Here is a 21,597-nt window from a genome sequence, read left to right as displayed (position 1 = left end):
GTGTCTAAAGAAAATCAATGTGTGCTGCTTATTACCATGAAATGAAAGTGCTACCTACTGTAATAAAAAAAATGAGAACTCCCCTGATGATTCAGTAAGCTTATCAAGTGAATACCTGAATCATAAAGACTTTGAAAGTGCCAAATTTGGTCTCTGTTAGCTGGTCTCAGTGGGTCAGCAACAGCAGTACAGCAATCAATCTTAGTTCTTAAGGTTAGGGAAAAGAAAATTAACCATGGCTCCTTCCCTTACTTGTTATATAAAACACTTGCAAGAAATGTTCATGGATGCCTGGTGTAAACAGGATCAGGTTTGGCTATGAAGTCCCTGAAGTTGAACAGTCTGCCAGCTATTGCTGTCTGGACTCATCTGATTAATAGCAGCTACAGAATCAAACGTCATTAGGCACCTGTGAGACAGCCTTCAAATCAAATAATTAACTGCTTTCAGAAGCAGAGAGGGAGAGTAGGAAGGTGGCATGCAATCAGCTCTAAAAGGGGAAGAACAGTAGAGGGAAGTTGGAAAGATTCATTGAAAGCTGTCACCTCGATCTTTTACTCTTTTTAGAATAGAAATGTAACCTACATCTCTGGTCTGCTCAGGATTGAATCTACGGGTCTGAAGCAAATAATATATAACTGTCCTGTCACAACAGTACAAGTACCGTGAAAGGGAGGCTGCATTAAAGGTCGTATTATGTACTTTACAACTCCAACAGGTTTAAAGAGAGCGTTGAAAATAATTATGATTAATTTCTTTTTTTGATTTATGAAGCATAGCACAGTGTTAATTAATGAACACAGCTGACATTACAAAATTGCTGAAGCACCCTAGGTTAATGATCATCTCTACAGATACTTCCATCTCTTGCAAGTCATCAGCCACGGCAAATCTTTAAGTTAACACCCCTTCTACATCCAATATATCATCTCAGCAAAGGGATAAGCAGGTAAATGTCATGCTGCAAATAGTTAATTCTTTTAATCATTTGATTTTAAAAATAGTTCTGATAGCTAAGCTTCCACTCTCACAGTGAGCATCATTACTAAACAATAAAACAGCCAAAATATTGGTTTTATATCGCTTTGCATCATTTTAAAAGTGAAATACTGGAACAAAATGGCTTCTTGAATTTTACATATTCAAAAATTAAAAACAACTGTTTACTTTCTATTAAAACTGCACCCTGTTTAGCGCTACTCTGCAGAGCACTGAACTGTTACAATGCTCTTGGTTCTCCAGCTAAATACTCTCTCTTCTTTAATAAAGATATCCACTTGAGCTGTGCACTGCTGTGCAGGGAACCTGACGGGGAACCGACGTGAACCCCTGCTGCATGCTGCAATGCCGGGAATCAGGTGCAAAGCCCCACTCTCTGCTGTTGCTCCTCCAGCAACAAACTAATACACAGTAGAACTCTCACACCTGGCAGGGGCTACCTTTGAGGGCTGGTGTTGAATGGGCAGGGTTCAGCAGTGTGGATACTAAATCCTGAAATGCGGGACTTAGGGCTGCACCCTGGCTGAGGGTGGGCCATTTCTGGGGACTGGCAGCACCTGCTCCAGTTAGTGACTGTTGATGTGATGGAATCTACTGTCTCTCCTCCCTTTGTTCATTGCAAGATTCGTGCAAGCTCTCCAACACCCAGCTTCCTGGTTTCTGGACCTGCAGATGTGCCAGCAGCAAGTGCAGTATTTTGTCGCAGGTTTCCAGCACAGCAGCACTGCCAGTAAAACATCTCTCCATATATAATGATGTAATGACCTCTTTTAGCACTGATTCCGTCAACACTGTCACATCCAATAACACATCCTGAGCACTAAGTGAGATATCAGTGCAATTTCAAAGCACCACTACCATTATATAGCTTATCTATTGAACAGAACAAAGATGAAATACCACCAATTTATCAATGGTGGAATAAGAAAATCAAGAGCAAATACATTCAAAAATCATTTCCATTAAAAGGCATACAAATTATAGTTTAACTATGAAAATATTGTGGCCATCTAGTTCAGAGACAGGACACTCCCTAAGAGACTACATTTCATTTTCAATGTCCCCTCCCACCAATTGAACAGACCCTATGACAACAGAACACAAATTCATTAGAGTTACTTAGCTAACATCAAATATGGCTTCTGCCTTCCTTAGCCATCACTAAGTAATATCCCTTAATTACAAGATGCTCATTGGAAGAGTATCTTGTCAGTGATACTTCATAAAGCACAGTTCATTTAGTTGAAAACATGCTGATCAAATCCCTTCAAGTAGCACTCACTGTTTTCAGACAACTCCACAACATAGTGCAGAATGGGGCTATTTCCATCAAAAGGCCGAGTCCATGATAAATCTACTGCCCGGCTTTTTGAAGCATTCAATGTTGCATGCAGATTCCTGGGTGGATGAGGAAGTTCACTGAAAAAAAGAATCATGAAATTACAATCCACAGACAACTTGATCTACCATACAGTATAAAGACTGAGTCTAGACTTCAGGTCAAGAACAGCAGGGACTAAGGGTGCATTATGATAGTTCAATCATACATTCTATTTGTATTTTCAAATAATAATTTGGTTTATGTATTGTCATTTACAGTTATGCAGTTAAATAACGAAGCTCAGAGTAGCTTGTGAAGCAGAGAAGCAGAAAATGCTTGGTTTTCAGCTGGAGCAGAAGGAGGGAAGTTGGCAGAGTGGCTCAGCCACTCACCTGTGGTGATGACACCAGGCCTGAACCCACCAGGGCAACCTCAGATGTGCTGGCACCAGATCAGAGTCCTGTTTTCAGAGCCAAGCTCTTCCATGATCCAGTAAAAAACATAAAATATTTCATGGCTTTTTTTTTAAGTCTCCTTAATGACTGCAGCTTAGCTGTTCGACATCAGCCAGAAATTCATGAAGCGTATTCACCCATTTATACGTATATCTGGAAATTACTTCCAAGAGTCTTTGGCATTGGTTGGACAGCCAAGTGAACCCCAATGCCAACTATACAAATGATTTTCAGTTGCTATTTGTCCAATTTTTAGATGACATACAGGTGAGCAGCAGCTGAAAAACTGCCGTCAAGGCAGTTCTCTGCAGTTTAGAGTTGGCTGCTGAGGAATGTAAAACTAAAGCACAAAAGTTCCAGCACAGTTAAGGAGGGATAATTACAATGCATTTACATAGGTGCTTTCCATTATAACTGTGGACACAGGAATTTATTGCTGAAGTATAACAATACAGACAGAATATCTGAATTTAAAATGATAACTGAATAATGTTTCTGTGCCCTGGTCACATTATCCTCCATTCTGTAACTCTTCTTCACCTCTAGGCTCTATTTGATCTTATGAGTGACATGCACACTAGGAATAAACTTGAATTATGCATAGATATATGGATATGCTAACCATTACATCTAACTATCAATTGAAACTTAATCCTAGTGAACCACAATGCAGGTAATGTTCCAGACTTGACTGCCTGTCATAATTTAATGCTCTATAAATGTTGTTGATTTATTCACATTGCGCTTATACAATTTCTCAAATGCAGTACAAGCCTAGAAACCATCATGATAGAATTGTGTGCAGACTTCAGGTATTCCTCCATCTGCTAATTTGACAAGAGAGCTTAACCTATTATTTCAGATGAGTTAACAGTGCTGTTAAAATAGCCCACAAAAGATTTAATTTGAATGATTTAAGTACATATATCACAATAAGCAGCTGTACAGCAAGTATTGATATGAAAATAGTATGTGGCAGAATAAATGTTGATACTAAATCTGATTGTTATTCACTATTTAATACAAAATTGTACAAAGGACTGTGGCAGAAATTCAATATGAAACTATTGGGAAACCACTGTGCAGCTTGAGGAGTAAAATGAAAGCTTGTTTTTACTTACATGACTTCCAAGCGGGCATTTCTGAAGTCATTACCTCCCATGGACAAAACCTCACAGGTGTAGTCACCAATATCACCTGACCAAGTTTGGCTAATATGAAGTGAGCCATTTTGTCCTGTAGTAATTCTGGGTACAGCATTTGCATCAATAATTTTACCATCCTTTTTCCAGACATATCTAGAAAAAAAAAGCACAGATTTTTTTTATATACATAGGTGAATAATGTAACATCAGTAATGTACCTAAATGACAGACTGGAGGAATTCTAACTTTGAACAAAGGTGGGCTTGGTTGGGCAAAAAATAAAAATGAGAAAAAAAACTTAAACCAGAATTTGGCCCAAGCCAACCTGCTCATCTCCATTCCAGCAGAGCTGGGATGTGCAGTGGGTGACTGAACTACTACCCATGGGTGGTACATTCATCAACTCTTCTAAGGGAACCACGCTTTCACCTTTATGCTGCACAGCTGGGCCTCAGAAAATCCATCAGCTAAAGGGAGGCAATAACTACACCATGGAACAAATAAAATCTGCAGGAGAGTTTTCTTCTGTGTCCTCAAACAACTCTTAACCTCTTAACCATATGTCCCCTCCCCACCATACCCTTGAATATTTGAACCACCTTACCTCAAAAGGTTACACCATCATGATTAGTTACTCTTCCTGACATCTCCATCACTTCCTTGATCATTTGTCAACCCTTTAGCCCTGAATTTCTCCATGATTTGATCCCTCCCAATTACTCATTGACTACTTCTCCCATTTTTCATCCATGACCCTCCTCTTATTTTTCATCAACATCCCCCCATTTCTCATCGATGACCCTACCCTTATTTTTTATTGTACAATCCATATCCCATTGCTGACCCTCTTATTTCTCATCAATGACCATCTTTTCATTTCTTTTCCTGACCCCACCACCTGACTGTTATCCGTCTCATAATTGCCACCAACCTTCCCAATCCCAATGAATTCAACTACTTAGTTGGTAGTTTAATTGGCCACTGTAAGTTGCCCCTCATATGTAGGTGAACAGTAAGATCTATGGTGAATTGATAGGATTATGGAGAGAACAGGCAGAATTAGTGTAAGATTGGTGTAAGTGGATGTTTGAAGGCCTTTTCCGTCCTGCGTGACTCTATCATAATTTTAGCAGAGAATTTACAATTTTATGAATGCAGAATAATGTTCCAGTAGTTGTAGAGCATTGTGAAATTTAATCCACAAATAAGTATATACATCCCATTACACTGAGGTCCAAAACTGTAGTTTATAATATCTGAATGGGATGACAAACCACAGAACAACAGGATCTATAGGTATTCAGAAATCAAATACAAGGTCCAGCCTGGATGAACTGTCAGTGACAAGATTTAGAGGGCATGGATGTTTCCTCTTACTTTACATTGACAACGAATAGATTAGAATTGATCTATTTGCCACTGTTTCAGACGGTACTGAAAGTAATATTATTGCATGAGCATAAGTCAACAACATCTGGATTCCACATTTGGTCAGACATCAGTTCCAGACAATCCTATTGGCATTCACTGGCAATAGATCAATTGGAGAAATTGGAATTGAGCAACAATTTGCATTTAAAAAGCACTGTTAATATAGAAAAATATTTTGTGGTGCTTCATAGAAGAATAATCAAACAAAAACTGGTGCTGAGCCAAAGACAGGGATTGAGAGGTTTTAAGAGAAGCATGTAATTGTTGAAAAATAGAATGCGAAGCTATAGCCTTTAGATTGGATGTGCCCCTTTCTGTTAACTACAAAATTCTGTGCATGTAACATAGGTCCAGGGCTATTCAAACAATGTATAGCCATCAAATAAACAACAGGAGTATGATTGATCTTGTTGTTTGAGGGCTACTTCTAGCTAGACCCCAATGAAATGGTTATCTTAATTGAAGATTTTGTACCAGAGTAACTCACTGGATTGTGACTCTGGGGTCATGGGTTGCTCCACACATCAGTACAGCTGTTGTTCCTTTGATTACGCTGCGGTCCTCAGGTGGGACTGAAATGAAGGTACGAGCTAGAAGAGACACAAGAAAGTTAACATCAGAAAGTTATCCATGTATCACTTATGTTTCACTAAGCTCAGCTGCTTATATTGCCTCTTTCTGACAGAGTTCACTTTCTGATTTCCATTTTTACTGTATGTTTGCAATATTGTTTTTAGATTAATAGAGCATTCTTCATTGTGCAATAACACAAATGATATGCTGAGAAAAAAAAATTCCCTTTGACTAACTGTGCGTGATATGAGATTCACAGGTGCTTTTCAAAATATATGTTATAAAACACTTGTGCTGTATTTACATGGTGATCTAGAGGATGCATTCAATTCCAGGGCCAGTGCGATAAATTCAATTTTTATTGCACTTACTTTCATGATTTTTAATGGGATTTTGGGAATTTCATTTCAAAATTCTCATTTATACTTAGGTCCACTAGTTCATGATGCCTGAATAAATCAAACTTACTTTTGATTTCATTGGATTAGAGGATTTCACTATTTTGTGGGGATTGTAGTTCAGGATTCTGTCTATCTTTCTGTAAAATCAATAGCCTTGATCATCTTCCTATCATACTTCAATGCTACTAATAGCCACAGACATTAAAACAATACTGATTCATTTCTCCATCAGTAATATTTGCACATTTAAGTAACTTTCCCAATCTGTAGTTTTGAGAAATTCGTTAAATAAAGAAGGCCAAAATAAGATGTACAATTCCTCATCGGATTGACATTGGACAACATCAGTGTTTCAGCACTTCTGTTTAACTTCTATTTTGTGTGATAGTTGGGGAGATAGCTTTAAAGTTCAGTAAAATGAAATCTATGCTTACATTAAGGAACTTAAACATAAGCTTAAATATGTAAGAGCCAATTGTAACCTTCTGGCAGAGCACATTTACTCGTTTGAATGTAAACCAGACGTTACATTACACAGGCTTAAATCACTTTTACCTGTGGCAAACGTTTAATTATTTTCCTCACCATCATACCAATATTGTACAAAGTAGTGGAATCAGTTATATTCTCTCTGATTTTTTAAAATTTCAATTGCTATTATCACTGTAAACCATATTTACTGCAATAAAGTGAGTTGAATGGACAATTTCTGTTCTTCTTATGGTCAGTTTCTTTTTCAGAAAAGCACAAGGTTGCTTAAACTGAAGCACTTCCAAGCTCATCAAAATGGGTACCACCTTGTTCGAACTGGCATTCTGCTCACTTCCATACACAGCAGAAGCTCAATGGAATGGCAGTTTGGCTCATTTAACAAGCATTCCTCCTCCCCCACAGTTGATACCAATCTGTTATTTGGAAAGTAAATTAGCTTGATGATCACTCATGATAATTAATTTTATCACGCAGCCAGGTCAAAAACAGACCAGTAAAAGAATTCTGAATTGATGCTTGCTGGAAACAGTGACTCTCACTAGATCTTACTTGATTGTAAAATGGATGCAGAGTACAAGAGAGTTCAGGTAACTTCCTAGCATTTGTTTTACATTATTTCAGGACATAAAAGCATTCCAGAGGAGAGAGAAATTCCATTTGATTTATTCGAAGGCATTTTCTCTACATCCCACTTCTTAGCTCTTTGTATTCCACTCAACATTAGAGTCATAAAGTTGTACAGCATAGAAACAGACCCTTCGGCCCACTGTTTATACTGGGTATCATGTCTATTTATACTATTCCCTCGGCTGAATAAATCCCATATTCCTCTGTGCTTTACACATTCAAGCATCTGTCCAGATACCTCTTAAATGTTGTTACTGTACCTACCTCTATCACTTCCTCTGGTAACTCATTCCAGATACCAACTATGCTTTGTGTGAAAAGTTTCCCTCTCAGCTCCCCTTTGAACTTCCTCCCTCTCACCTTAAACCTCTGACCTCTAGTTTCAGACACTCCTACCACTAGAAACAGACTCTGGCTATCTCCTTTATCCATGTTTCTCATAGTTATATATACCTCTATCATGTCACATTGAGTTCTAAAGAATGCTCTGACTGATCTGGGATTTTGTTTAGCAACACCACGAAAATCCCTGAGGCAGATAAGATATGAGAGACTGTTCTATCCCCAAATCAGTTTCCTCCCTAAGAGGAAATAATTGGCCTCTCCATGGCAGCAAGGTTGGGATGAAACTCAAAGCATAATAAAGCATGAAGATTAATCTAACAAGATTGGAAAAGCACAATAAATTTATATTTAATAATAATAGTAAAGCTCTAGCTCTTGTGGACCCAGAATGAGATTGAAGGTCATCAATCTAAATTAAATGTTCTCTGGGATTCATGTCCCCTTTCCAGTGGATGTTCAGATCCCTGAGGTTTGTTTAGTTCATTTATTTTTCTCTCTCTGTGACTTTCATTCATCTTTCACTTGTTATTCTCTTGTGGCAGTGACTCCTGGCTATTCCCTTCAGTGCCACCTGTTTGCTTTCTATTTGACCTACAACGATAATCACACGCCAACTTTCAACAGATGGTATGAAAGAGAATACTTGCTGCCTATCTGCCTGCTTTATGGGAAAGGAAGTAATCAGCATTTTAGTTTGCATGTGTAAAATTCTCATTACATGGTCCTTTGATTTGTTTGATGTGCCTTTGTTTTTTATTCAAATACATCAATGTTTAATAATGAAACTTGGATATGCTTGGGGTTTCATTTGTTTTTATTGTGGAGACCAAAATTCTTTATTAATTGCATAAAACAAATGGTAAGCTGAATGAAGAAAATTCTCGAAATGTTCATGATGTTGAATTGTCAAAATCTAACTGGTTTACTAATGTCCTTCAGGGAAGGAAACTGCCATCTTTATCTGGTCTGGCTTACACACGTCTCCAGTCCCAGACTCGCATGTTAACTCTTACCTGCCCTCTGAAGTGGCCTTGGAAGCTGCTCAGATGCTTCAAACCACAAAAAAGAATATTGGACTACAGTGGTTGAAGAAGAGGCACCAATGCCTTTTGATGGTTGATATAGAACAGCAGATATAAAATAAAATTTAAGTACACAGAAACCAAAAGAAGCACGTGAAGAGAATAAGGTGTAGAAATACTTTAATGCACAAAAAATATGCTTCAAAGCAATGACACTCTGGAGACCTGCAGCAGTTCTGTTTGAGGTCCTGGGGACTTTATCCCATGGAACTGCCTAAGAAGAAGAGTGACTTTCTAATTCTTGCAATGTATCATGTACATTAGAAGCAGCCTTAAGTAAATAATTGTCCACAAAGGTTCAGTTGGTGGGGATCAAATCACACCCCAGGGCTACGTTTCTTCACCTAACAGAATGGAAAGCCAACTTCAGGAAAATGATCTGTTGGTAACCATTTCCGCATAGCCAACACCATCCAGCTATTCTAACCTAGGATGCTGAACTGATGATCACTCATTCCATACCAGTTCCAAGCTGGAATTTCTGATCACCAATAGGGTCAGATTTCATCAGTTAAACAATGCACCCCTCTGACCTTTACCAGAGCACTTGGCTACCATGTCAAATGCCATACCAAGGGTCCAAATCCAGGGTATCAATACATGATACCACCATCACATGACAAGTAGAAGCAGGCCCAAGTGAAATACAACTTTATTTTGTGATCCACTACCATGATGGGAGGTATTAAAGTGGTGGTCAGGATCCCTGAGGAAAAATATGGAACAAATATTCAAGATAGACGATGTCAGGACCATCTCCACAGTAGGGTTCTCCTGTGGTTCCCTAGGCAGGGATTGGATGTTTACCATCTGAGTAAAACCTGTTCCTGCAGTCAGAGCTTGTACCACTTATAAACTTATGTTCACATTAAAAAGTTGCAAGAATGATGCAATTATGGATTATCTGTTGACTGACGTCATTCAAATATACCAAAGCGGTCTCCTGATTTTGAGGCTGGGGTTTTAGATTCTATCTTATGATAGCTCAGGAACTCAGGTGCATTGACATTGCTGCACTGAGTGAGATTCATTGGGCAGGAGACAGTCAATTTAAAGAACAAGGTTGTGGACACACTCTTTTCTAAATGAACAACACAGAATAGGAATGTTGTGTTCATGGAGTAAGCTTTGCCATCAAGATTAAGTTAGTCCAGCACTTGACTTATTTCTAATTTCCAACATCTGGAGACTTTGCTATTATACAGTTTGAAATGTTGACTCATTGTGGTCTAATGTTGAACAACTGTGATCGTGCAGACACTCAGATGATTAACAATAGAGAGTGCAAAATAGCAACTGTAACTTCATTATTTATGTTTATTGATTTATGGGAAGCATCAGTTACTGGCAAAGCCAACATTTACTGCTCAGCCCAAAATTCCCAAAAACTGGAGGAGAATAGCTGCAGTCCTTGTGGTGAAATAGCACCATTACATTGGGAATTCCAGGACCTGACCCAGTGACAATGGAAAAATGATGTTAATAGTTAGAGCAGGGATGGTTGATTAAGGACCAGAATGGAGACCTCATCATGGAGGCAGAAGGAATGGCTGAAGTATTAAATTTTAACCAAGGAATAAGATGCTGCCATGGTAACAGTAAAAGAGGAGATAAAAGAGATGGGCTTAAATTTGATAAACAGGAAACACTAGAAAGGCTGGTTGCACTTTAAATAGTATGTCACCAGGTTTTGACGGGATGCAGCGTAAGTTGTTTAAGGATGGGTGGAAATTGCACAGACACTGGTCTCTGCATTCCTGCCGTTGGACCACCCTCTCCACTCCGATTAATAGACTGGTCACTCATTCAGACTACTGGATCAACCTCTCCACTTGTGTTGTCAGAACAGCCAGGCCACTCCTGCTGACAGACTATCCTCTGTATTCCTGCTGCTGGACCAGCCACTGCACTTGTCAGACTGGGCTCTCTATTATACTGGACAGCCCCTCCCACCTGCTCTTGCACCGGTTTCTCTCCTTCCTAAAGCCAATCAACCTCTCCACTTCTGCTGCTGAACTCCTCCCCACATCTAACCACACCTCCACTACTGAAGGTCTATGGCACTTGGGTACCATCATCGACTGAAGGTAAGGGTGCAGGTTTCAAGCTTTGCTTTGCAAGCTTTTAAGACCTTGAAATCTGGGCAGAAAGATTTCCTATACTTTATACAGTTGATGAGGTGAGCAGCTCTCAATCATGTAAACTGAGGATAATTGGTGACAAGGTGCTGGCGATTTTCAAGAAAGGTGTGATATGGGGTGGGAAGATGGTATCTGATACCAAAGACATATACCCTGAATATTATGCTAAGCACTACCGAGCAGCCATGTCAATGATACCTTTAGTCATTTTGCTGCTGATGGGCAATAATTAGTTGACCGAATTTAAATATGCCCTGCTTTCTGTGGACATGACATGCCTGGGAAAGTTTCCAAGTTCTTGGGTAGATACTGGTGTTACAATGAAATAGCTTGGCTGGAGGGATGGGTGGTTATGGAACACTTCCTCAGGTCATTGTCATGTTCCGTAGTCTTTGCCGTATTCAGTGTTCAACTGTTACTCAAAGAGTGAATCTAATTGGCTGAAATATCTCATTGTGTGTGTCCATTTAAGATTTTGCTTACTAATACTGAAGATGTTAGATGCTATTATTGTTAAGGCTCATTACTTAATACTTATTTAGCACTTTGTGATGATCATAAACTGCTGTATTTTGGTGGTGAATTTAAAACAGTTGAACTGCTGGGAGGCTGCTGAAAAAATTAAGCAGGTCCACCTGTCACTTGCTGACACCTTCTCCCAGTGGGCTTCTTCTATGATAAACAGCTCCACCAAGGTTAATCAGCTCATACCTCGGAGGGAAACTGCTTCTTGTACTTCAAAATAAAGATATAGCAGTAGGATTTAAAAACCAAATTGAACCAAAGGAGGTTTATAGTAACCATGAGTTTTTTTCTAAACTTCTGAGTCGGTAGGGTTAATAAGACTGCTTTACCAAGGGTGTCCCTCTGCTTGAATACTGTTGTAAAAATCAACAGTAGATTAATGAATAAATATTTAATTGCAGCAGCACTGTATTCATCCTTCCTGTATCAAATAAATAATTCATCTTTTAGAAGCTTCATGATAATTTTAGAATATATACAGCACTGAATAGAAATGGGTAATGACTGGTTTCTTTAAAATTATGGTGAAATTTTTATTGCTACTCTAAATTAAAACAATGAAGGCTTCTTTTTATATAATTTACATATGTAATTGTTCTTTAATAAATTAAATAAATCCTAATGATAATAATCTCATCCTTTATCACACCCCTCCCTAAATAATCTGCTTTCTTAAAATATAAATAAACTGCTTGTAGATTTATTGACCTGACTGCTAGGAGACAGAAGTAGCAGATCAAGTTCATTTCCTATAGAAGTGGTTGTAAAATTTTGCTGCATGAAGCAGTATTTACACACATATAGGGTTCCTGTCCCAATTGGTGAAATACACAATCAGCTAACAAAAGCATTGTTACTGGGGCAAAACAAAAGTTTCATTAGCATACATGCCAATAGCTCGAGAAGATCTTGCAATCAAGTGCTTCTCATCTAAAAAGTTGGGATTGTCCTAAAGTTTACAAATGCATGGTAGGTGTATTGCAAAACATGAGAATCTACCTCTTTCCATGCAATTTGGAAAGCTATAAAACTTAAAATCTAAATGCAGGCTCATCTGATCCAAAGTGAGTATGTCATATCACTTGCCACAATGCGTGAGAGCATTAATTAACAAGATGTTACAAAATTTCCTTTCACTGAGCTAAAATGATGAATGTGAGAATAATGTATATTTCTTGAAAGTTTCTTGTAAATCTTGTATATGTACCCATGCTTTTTATAAACTAATTTTAGGTTAAAATAGTTGCAGTTCTTTTCAGATTAAAATTGGAAAATGTTTATTTAATAGGACACAATTGCTGAACATTTCGACTTCATTATTTTAAAAATTGCCTTGCGTAAATATTTAACAAGATTTATAATTATACGTTTCAATTACTGATGTACAAGTGCTATCATATTTAAGCAGACTGTAAATTAGGTAAAGGTAGATATCAAAATGATTTAGGCAAGTTTTTAATAGTTGACTATTCAATGAAACAAAGTTTATCATTAGAGAAACAGAGTTGTACAGCATAGTAATAGGCCCTTCGGCCCACCGCATCTGTGCCAAGCATCATGCCTATCTTTATTTATCCCACTTGCCTGCATTAATTCCACATCCTTCTATGCCTTACTCATTCAGGTACCTATCCAGATGATTCTTAAATATTGTTACTGTTCCTGCCTCCACCACCTCCTCTGGTTGCTCATTCCAGATACCAACAACTTTGTGTGAAAGATTTTCCCACCCATATCCCCTTTAAACCTCCTCCCTCTCACCTTAATTTTAGACACCCTTATCGTGGGAAACAGCACGGGCTATCTGCCCTATTTATGCCTCCCAAGATTTCAATACCTCTATCACATCACCTCTCAGCCTCTTTTGCTCCATTAAAACAGACTCAACCTATCCAACCTCTCATTATAACTCAATCCTTCTAACCCAGGCACTATTCTTGTGAATCACTTCCGCGCATTCTCTAGCTTAATCACATCCTTCCTATAGTGTGACCAGAACTGTACGCAATACTCGAAGTGCAGCCTAAGCAATGTCCCGACTCTTATCCTCAGTGCCTTGGCCTATGAAGGCAAGCATGCCACATGCCTTCCTCACCGCCCCATCCCCCTGTGTGGCCACTTTCAGGGAACTATGTAATTGTAACGCAAGGTCTTGCTGTTCAGCAACGCTCCCCAGGGCCCTGCCATTCACTGTCCAAGTCCTGCCCTGGTTTAACTTAAAATGCATCACTTCACACTTGTCTGAGTTTAATTCCATTTGCCATTCCTTTGCCCACTTTCCCAGCTGATCTATATCCCCTTGCAATATTGGACAACCTTCTTCTCTGTCCACTACATCACCAATTCTGGTGACATCTGCAGACTTGCTAATCATACTACCTACTTTCCCATCCAAATCATTAATATATATGATAAACAACAAAGGACCCAGCACTGATCCCTGCAACACACCACTGGTCCCAGGCTTCCAATGTGAAAAACAACCCTATCACCTCTGGCTTCGACCACCAAACTAATTTTGTACCCAATTGGCTAGCTCACCCCGGATCCCATGTGTTCTAACCTTCCAGAGCAGCCTCCCATGCGGGATCTCATCAAAGGCCTTGCTAAGGTCTATGCAGATGTCATCTACCGCCGTGCTCCCATCAATCCTCTTAGTCACCTCTTCAAAAATCTCAAATTTGTGAGACGCGATTTCCCACAGACTAAGCCATGCTGACTATCCCTAATCAGTCCTTGCCTTTCCAAATGCAAATAAATCCTACCCTTCAGAATTGCTTCCAATAACTTTCCCACCACTGATGTAAGGTTCACCGGCCTGCAGTTCTCTGGGTTAAATAAATGCACATTAGCTAACCTCCAGTCTTCCAGTAACTCACCCATAGCTAATAAAGCTAGAGAAATCTCTTCCAAAGCCACAGCAATCTCCTCCTTCACATCCCATAACACCCTAGGATTCACCTGGTCAGATCCTGGGGCTTCATCCACCTTTATGCATTTCAAGACCTTCAACACTTCCTCCTTCGTAATGTTGATATGCTCCAGGATATCACTGTTCCCTCCTCTGAACTCACTAGCTTCCATGTCCTTCACCACAGTAAGTGCAGAGGAGAAGTGTTCATTTAAGACCTCACCCATTTCCTATGGCTCCACACATAGATTACCACACTGATCCTTAAGGGGGCTTACTGTCTCCCCAACTATCCTTTTGTCCTTAATATAGAATCTTTTAGGATCTGCCAGTGATATCTCATGACCCCTTTTTGCCCTCCTAATTTTCTTCATAAGTGTACTCCTACATCCCTGATACTCAAGGGTCTCACTTGATCCCAGCTGTCCATACCAGACATATGCTTCCTTTTTCCTGACCAGACCAAGGTTCCCTCATCTTGCCAGCCTTCCCTTCACTCTAACAGGAACATGCTGTTCTTGAACTCTCTGTATCTGGCTTTTAAAAGCCTCTCACTTGTTGGATGTTCCTTCATCTGCAAACAGCCTCTCCCAATCAACTTTTGCTAGTTCCGGTCTAATGCCATCAAAATGAGCCTTCCTCCAATTCAGACTCCAACTTGAGGACCAGTCCTATCTTTTAAGTAACTATTTTGAAACTTATGAAATTATGGTCATTGATCCAAAAGTGCTCCCTGACTGACACATCAACAATTTGCCCAGCCTTATTTCCTAACAGGTTGAGCGTAGCGCCTTCTCTTGTAGGGCAATCTACATGTTGCTTCAAAAAAACTTTCCTGGATACACTTAAAAAAATCTTCCCCATCTAATCCCTTAATACCAAGGCAGTCCCAGACAACATTAGAGAAGTTAACATCATCTGTTATTAAAACCCTATTATTCCTACATCCATCTACAATTTCCCCACATATTTGCTCCTCTAATTCATGCTGACTATTAGGGTGTCTGTAGTATAATGCCATCAAAGTGATCATTCCTTTCTTAGTTCTAAGTTCTACCCAACTGGCCTCGCTGAATGTTCCCCCAAGTGTATCCACTTAAAGCATTGCATGAACTAAGTTTGAGGAGGCCTGATATTCCTGTCATAATAGGACAAGTGGTAGAATGCTAAAAAAAGCATATGGTTTATTTAAAAAGGATGTAGGCATGTAAGTTCTCAACCATCAGTCAGGCCACAGCTGACTCAGTGGTTTCTGAGGGAGAAAGCATGCTAATCAGAGGAGAAAATATGCAGGGAAATTGCCAATAGGTAGTGGGTAAATACTTAAAATAATTATCAAATGAGGAGAGATAAGGAGAACTATATTAATGCAGAGAGTTATGATCAGGAAACACCACCTGAGAGGGTTTGGAAAGCAGGCCAATGAAAAATTTTCAAGAAGGAACTGGACATATCATTGATAAGGAAAAAAACTATTCACAAAATAAACATGAACAATTAACTTAAAATTAATAACAATAAAATTACCTTTTAAAGAAAATAGTTAAAATCATTAAAACAGATGTAGTTTACAAACATGTCATAGCAAACAGCATGAAAACAGGCCCTTCAGCCCAACTTGTCCATGCTGACCAGACTGCCAACCTGAGTTAGACCCATTTGCCTAAGTTTGGTCCATATCCCTCTAAACCTTTCTTCTCCCTGTATCCGTCTAAATGTCTATTAAACACTAATTGTACCCACTTCTACCACTTCTTCTGGCAGCGCATTCCATATACCCACCTCCCTCAATGTGGAAAAAGTTGCCCCTCAGATCCCTTTTAAATCTTTCCCCTCTCACCTTAAACCTATGCTCCTAGTTTTAGACTTCCCTCCCCTGGGATAAAATACCTGTGACCATTGACCTTATTTATACCACTCATGATTTTATAAACCTCTACAAGGTCACCCCTCAGCCTCCTACGCTCCAGGGAATAAAGTCCAAGCTTATCGAATCTCTCCTCATAGCTCTCGTCCTTCAGTCCCAGTAAGATCCTCATGAATCACTTCCACATTCTTTCCAGCTTAATGACATCCTTCATATACCCAGGCCACCAGAACTGCGGTCTCACCTACGTCTTGTATAGCTGCAACATGAATCCCAACTCTTATCCTCAGTGCCCTGACCGATGACATCAAGTGTGCCAAATACCTTGTTCACCACCCTGTCTACCTGTGTCTCCACTTTCAGGGAACAGTATATCTGTATCTCCAGGTCCCACTGTTCTACAACACTCTCCAGGGCCCTACCGTTTACTGTGCATGTCCTTCCCTGGTTTAACTTAACAATGTGCAACACCTTGTACTTGTCAGAGCCAAATTCCATTTGCCATTCTTTGGCCCACTTCCCAAGTTGCTCTAGACCCCCTTTGTAAACTTAGATAACCCTCTTTACAGGCCATTACACTACAAATTTTGGTGTAGTCTGCAAACCTAATAACCATGTTAACAACATTGTCTTCCAATTTGTTAATCTAGATGACAAATAACTGTGGACCTAGCCCTGATTCCTGCAGCACACCACTGGTCACAGGCCTCCAGTTTGAGAAAAACAACCTTCAACTTCCACCATCTGCCTCCTTCCACCAAGTCAACTTTGTATCTAAATGGCCAGCTCACCCCGGATTCCATGTGATTTGACCCTCCAGACCAGTCTAACATGTGGGCCCTTGTCAAAAGCCTTGCTAAAGTCCATGTCAAACATACCTACTGACTTGGCCTCATCAATCCTCTTGGTCACTTCTTCAAAAATCCCAATCAAATTTGTGAGGCACGATTTCCCACAGACAAAGCCATGCTGACTATCCCTAATCAGTCTTTTCCAAATACTGGTAGATTCTGTCCCTCAGGATTCCCTTCAGTAACTTTCCCACCATTGGCTTGTCTTTGAAGCCTTTCTTGAATAAGGCACAACTTCAGCCACCCTCCAGTCACCTGTGGCTAAGGAAGATACAAATAGCTCTGCCAGGGCCCTTGCTATTTATTCCCTAGTTTCCCACAATGTCCTAGGATACACCTGGTCAGGCCCCAGGGATTTGTCCAACTTAATATGTTTAAGACCAGCTGCACCTTCTCTTCTGTAATGTGGATATGTTTCAAGACATAACTATTTATATCCCTTAATTCCTTAGCTTGCATGACCTTTTCCACAGTAAATACAGATGAGAAATATTTACTAATGATCTCACCCATCCCTTGTAGCTCCACACATAGACGATCACACTGATCCTTAAGGGGACTTATTCTCTCCCTAGTTACCCTTTTGCTCATAATATACTTGTAGAATCTCTTAGGATTCTCCTTTACTTTATCTGCCAGAGTTATCTCATACCTTATCTCATGTCCTCTTCTTGTCCTCCTGATTTCCTTCTTAAGTGAACTCCTAAATTTCTTATACTCCTCAAGGGATTCACCTGATTCCAGCTGCCTATACCTGTCATACACCTCCTTTTTCCTGACCAGAGCCTCAATAAACTTCAGTAAGGGTTCCCTGACCCTGCCAGTTTTGCCCTTCACTCTAACAGGAACATACTGTATCTCACTTTTAAAAGCCTCCCATTCGCCAGCCATCCCTTTACCTGCAAACAGCCTCTGCCAGTAAACCTTTGCAAGTCCTTGTCTAATGCCTTCAAAATTTGCCTTACCCCAATCTAGGATTTTAACTTGTGGACCAGTTCTATCATTTTCCATAACTTTTAAAACTAATTGAATTATGGTCACTGATCCCAGAGTGCTCTCTCACTGACATCTCAGTGACTTGGTCTGCTTCATTTCACAATAGGAGGTCCAATGTTGCCCCCTCTCTAATAGGGCCATTCACATGTTGTTTGAGAAAACTTTCCTGGATGCATTTAACAAATTCCACCCCATCCAAGCCCTTTGCACTATGCAACTTACCTCATTTTTCCTCTCTTCCTTCCAGTCCTACAATTGGCATTGAAACAGATGGACCCAGGGCAGAAGTTGTCAGCAGATGACCAGAGCAATTGCTGAGAAATTCCAGCAACCTCTTACTTCCTGCTGAGTCCATCAGCGGAGTACAGCTGGGAAATCAGGGATGCAGCTCAGCCAGCAACATCAGAACTTCATATTTTGCCTGGGGGGAACTGAGATGCAGGCACTTATATGGTTAATGTGGGCAGTTCCTTTAAGAAAATGCCAGCAAATATGGGCCCACAGCTTCTTCAAATGAGCTGTTCAAACTGAAAGGCCACAGGTGCTAATTGGACAGATGAATTTCTACAAATGTCACAAATAATGACATGGATTGTAGAGCTAATTGTCAATGGCACTAACTGGAGCAAGCAATTATCCTTAAAGGTGTTAAAATTGGAATTTTCCATGATTTACACTTGGGACAGTAGGTAGTGACAAATATTACTTAATGTGAAGCAATCAATCGAAACCAAATGAAGGTTCCAAAAGTTAGCAGCATTTAAGTCACTTGCTTCGGTAATGTACTGACACATAGCATGTTAAAAATCCTATTATCAACCAGCATTTATTTTCATACTAACAAACTTTCACATGACCCTGATTGAAATCAGTCATGTGCCTAAGTCTCATTTTTCTTTGCTTTTTGTTTTAGCTTTTTGGCTATGCTAAATTAGATAATCTATTCCCTTGATTTATTTCTAAGATATTTCAAAACCAATTTTAATTTATTTTTAAAAATAAATTATTTTCAATTTTTCTCCTGATTGTTTACCAGATACTCAAATTTCCTCAGCCACAGAAAGTCAGGTGTGAGGACATGGAGTTCTTGATTTGTATTTGGGATTTGCAGTAAGGGGAATTTCATTTCTGCTCACTTTCAAGGCAAACACTTCGCTCTAATGAGAAACACTAATCTAGTGTCCAGAGAGCTGACAGTACAGCCTCGGGACTTATCATTACGTACTTTGTTTATGATTTATTCCCAGAGTGCATCATGCTTATCAGTACTTTAGAGAGAAGTTAACGTCAAAACAGCTTGTTACCAATTAACTGAACTCCCGAATGGTGTAGAACATTTACCCAGTGAGCAGTTAAATGATATGGTCCAGGAGGATCCTAGTGCAATACCATCAATGTTTTGATTTAGTTAATTTTACCCAGTCAGACAGAGATGAGTGACAGCTGACCTCATGTCCTGTGTCCTACAGAGAGGAACACTGACTATGGTTCCACACTCCGAATCACGATCCCTGCACGTGGGTCTTGAGTAAGGGTAGGTTTCAGCTTAACTGTGGCACCTTTGTGGTGAAACAACCTATCAACATTTACTACTATGGTTCAAGGTTTTAAGACATTCAGGACAACAATGAATGAAACTGCTTTGATTTAAAGCATAGATTTGTTGATCTCAATTTCATTCTCATCCTTATTTCTATGTACTTACTCCACACCGTGAGATTGGCTGATGCATTTACTGCTCCCTTGGAATTCATTGCATAGCAGGTGTAAGTTGCTGCATCTTCTACATGGGCTGGTTTTATCAGCAGCCCACCTGATTCCTGAAGTACAAACCGTGGAATTTGTACTGAACCACTGGCTAAAACCTTATCACCTGTAAAGCAAAGACACTGGTCAGTAAATACACATATACATGCACGGACAACTCCCAGTGGGTATACAGGTGAGCAATGTAGACAAATGTAACAATAATGTACTGACAACATGGAGCAAAAGGTTGAGTGCAAGAAAGAGCAAAAAAAAAGATAAACTATGTCAACCTTATGATATATAAAGACTGAAGTTTCCATTGGTATACATTGCTTTTTTTCACTGACATCCAGCCAAATCAACAAAGCTAACAATGCTTGCAGATCAAATTAATCACAATTGTGAACTTCTGTCAATTATGCCCATTGCAGGCCTCTTAATATTAAGATTTTTTTATATAAGAAAGGCACTAATAGAAAAGTCCTTAAAATATTAACAAGTGCAAAAATCAAACAGCTGAAGGAACTCAGCAGGTCAGGCAGATGGTCTAGACCTGAAAGGTCGATTGACCATTCCCTCCACAAATGCTGCCTGACCTGCTGAGTCCCTCCAGCAGTTTGTTTTTTGCTCCAGATTCCAGTATATGCAGTCTTTTGTGTCTCAAAATATTAACAAATATTTGATTGACAAAGAAGCTTGTGACGGTACATTAATAAAATTATTAAATAGTTCTATGCAGTGTTTAATTACCAACACAGGTTTTAGTAAAGGTGCACTAGATTACTATTAAATATATCACAGAATACCTTTTAATGCAATACTTTGAAAAATGTAGTACTAAAGCTACCAAATTGTGCTGCTTCTTAAGTATTTTACATGCAACAATATGCAAATAAGTTTGAATAAAATGATCACTTCTGAAAACTAATGCAATTTTGAGTGCTATTCATGCTTGGATTACAATTGATATGCAAAGCAGACACTTTGACACTCTGCAGTTTTCCAAACAGCAAAATCCTTCGTAGAGTTTACTAAAATAGTAATTTGCATCTTCTGTAAACTCATTGGAAATCCTCTGACTGGAGTGAGAATTAAACCTACAAGCTTTTTGGTTAAAGGAAAAACTTGATGAATGTAAAGGTATTCACCAGGTTGGTTATTATGTTTCGAGCCCATGAGCAACAGTGGTTGTGACTCTGATCTGTCAAATGTGCATGGTCTACTGTATTACATACATGCTGTAAAGGGTCATAATAATTTGATAATTGAATATGGAACTGGTGGCACAGTTACATTCGCTGACAATAAGTTTGCATTTTGCTTTATGATTAGAAGAATCTTTACAGCCAGGCCTCCAAATCTACATTTTAGCTCTGTTGATATTCATGGTCATTGCCTTTTTTTTGTAAAAGTTGATGTATTACCTCTTTTGAGATAAGAAACAGTGGTGTGACAAGACAGTTATTTTATTTTTCCTCATTTTGCCTAGGAAGGCTTGATGTTAAACTATGATCATTCCTCCTAACAGTATGAAGTAATTATGCAGCTCAGTTCATTCCCTGTCAACTACTGCCAGTTCTATAGAGGCAAAGAACGAGTCCAAGCCTTTATACAAAATTACATGCTATTTGAAAAATGAACCTTCATTAGTGACCTGTAGTGTTCCAAAAAAGAATTTAAAGCAGG

General features: G+C 39.2%; 1 protein-coding gene across 1 annotated transcript in view; it reads right to left on the bottom strand.

Moving 5' to 3' along the window:
• Window positions 1–21,597, bottom strand: part of sdk1a (sidekick cell adhesion molecule 1a) — a 604,439-nt gene that overhangs the window by 186,377 nt on the left and 396,465 nt on the right. The window contains exons 12-15 of the mRNA XM_052021137.1: window positions 19,868–20,035; window positions 5,839–5,941; window positions 3,897–4,073; window positions 2,282–2,418 (exon numbers count right to left, since the gene is read on the bottom strand). Coding sequence (XP_051877097.1) covers window positions 2,282–2,418; window positions 3,897–4,073; window positions 5,839–5,941; window positions 19,868–20,035 — 585 coding nt within the window. The remainder of the gene's footprint in view (window positions 1–2,281; window positions 2,419–3,896; window positions 4,074–5,838; window positions 5,942–19,867; window positions 20,036–21,597) is intronic.

Source organism: Pristis pectinata, chromosome 8 (assembly GCF_009764475.1).
Source record: "Pristis pectinata isolate sPriPec2 chromosome 8, sPriPec2.1.pri, whole genome shotgun sequence".
Taxonomy (NCBI): Eukaryota; Metazoa; Chordata; class Chondrichthyes; order Rhinopristiformes; family Pristidae; genus Pristis; species Pristis pectinata.
This window is presented reverse-complemented; position numbering and strand designations above follow the sequence as displayed.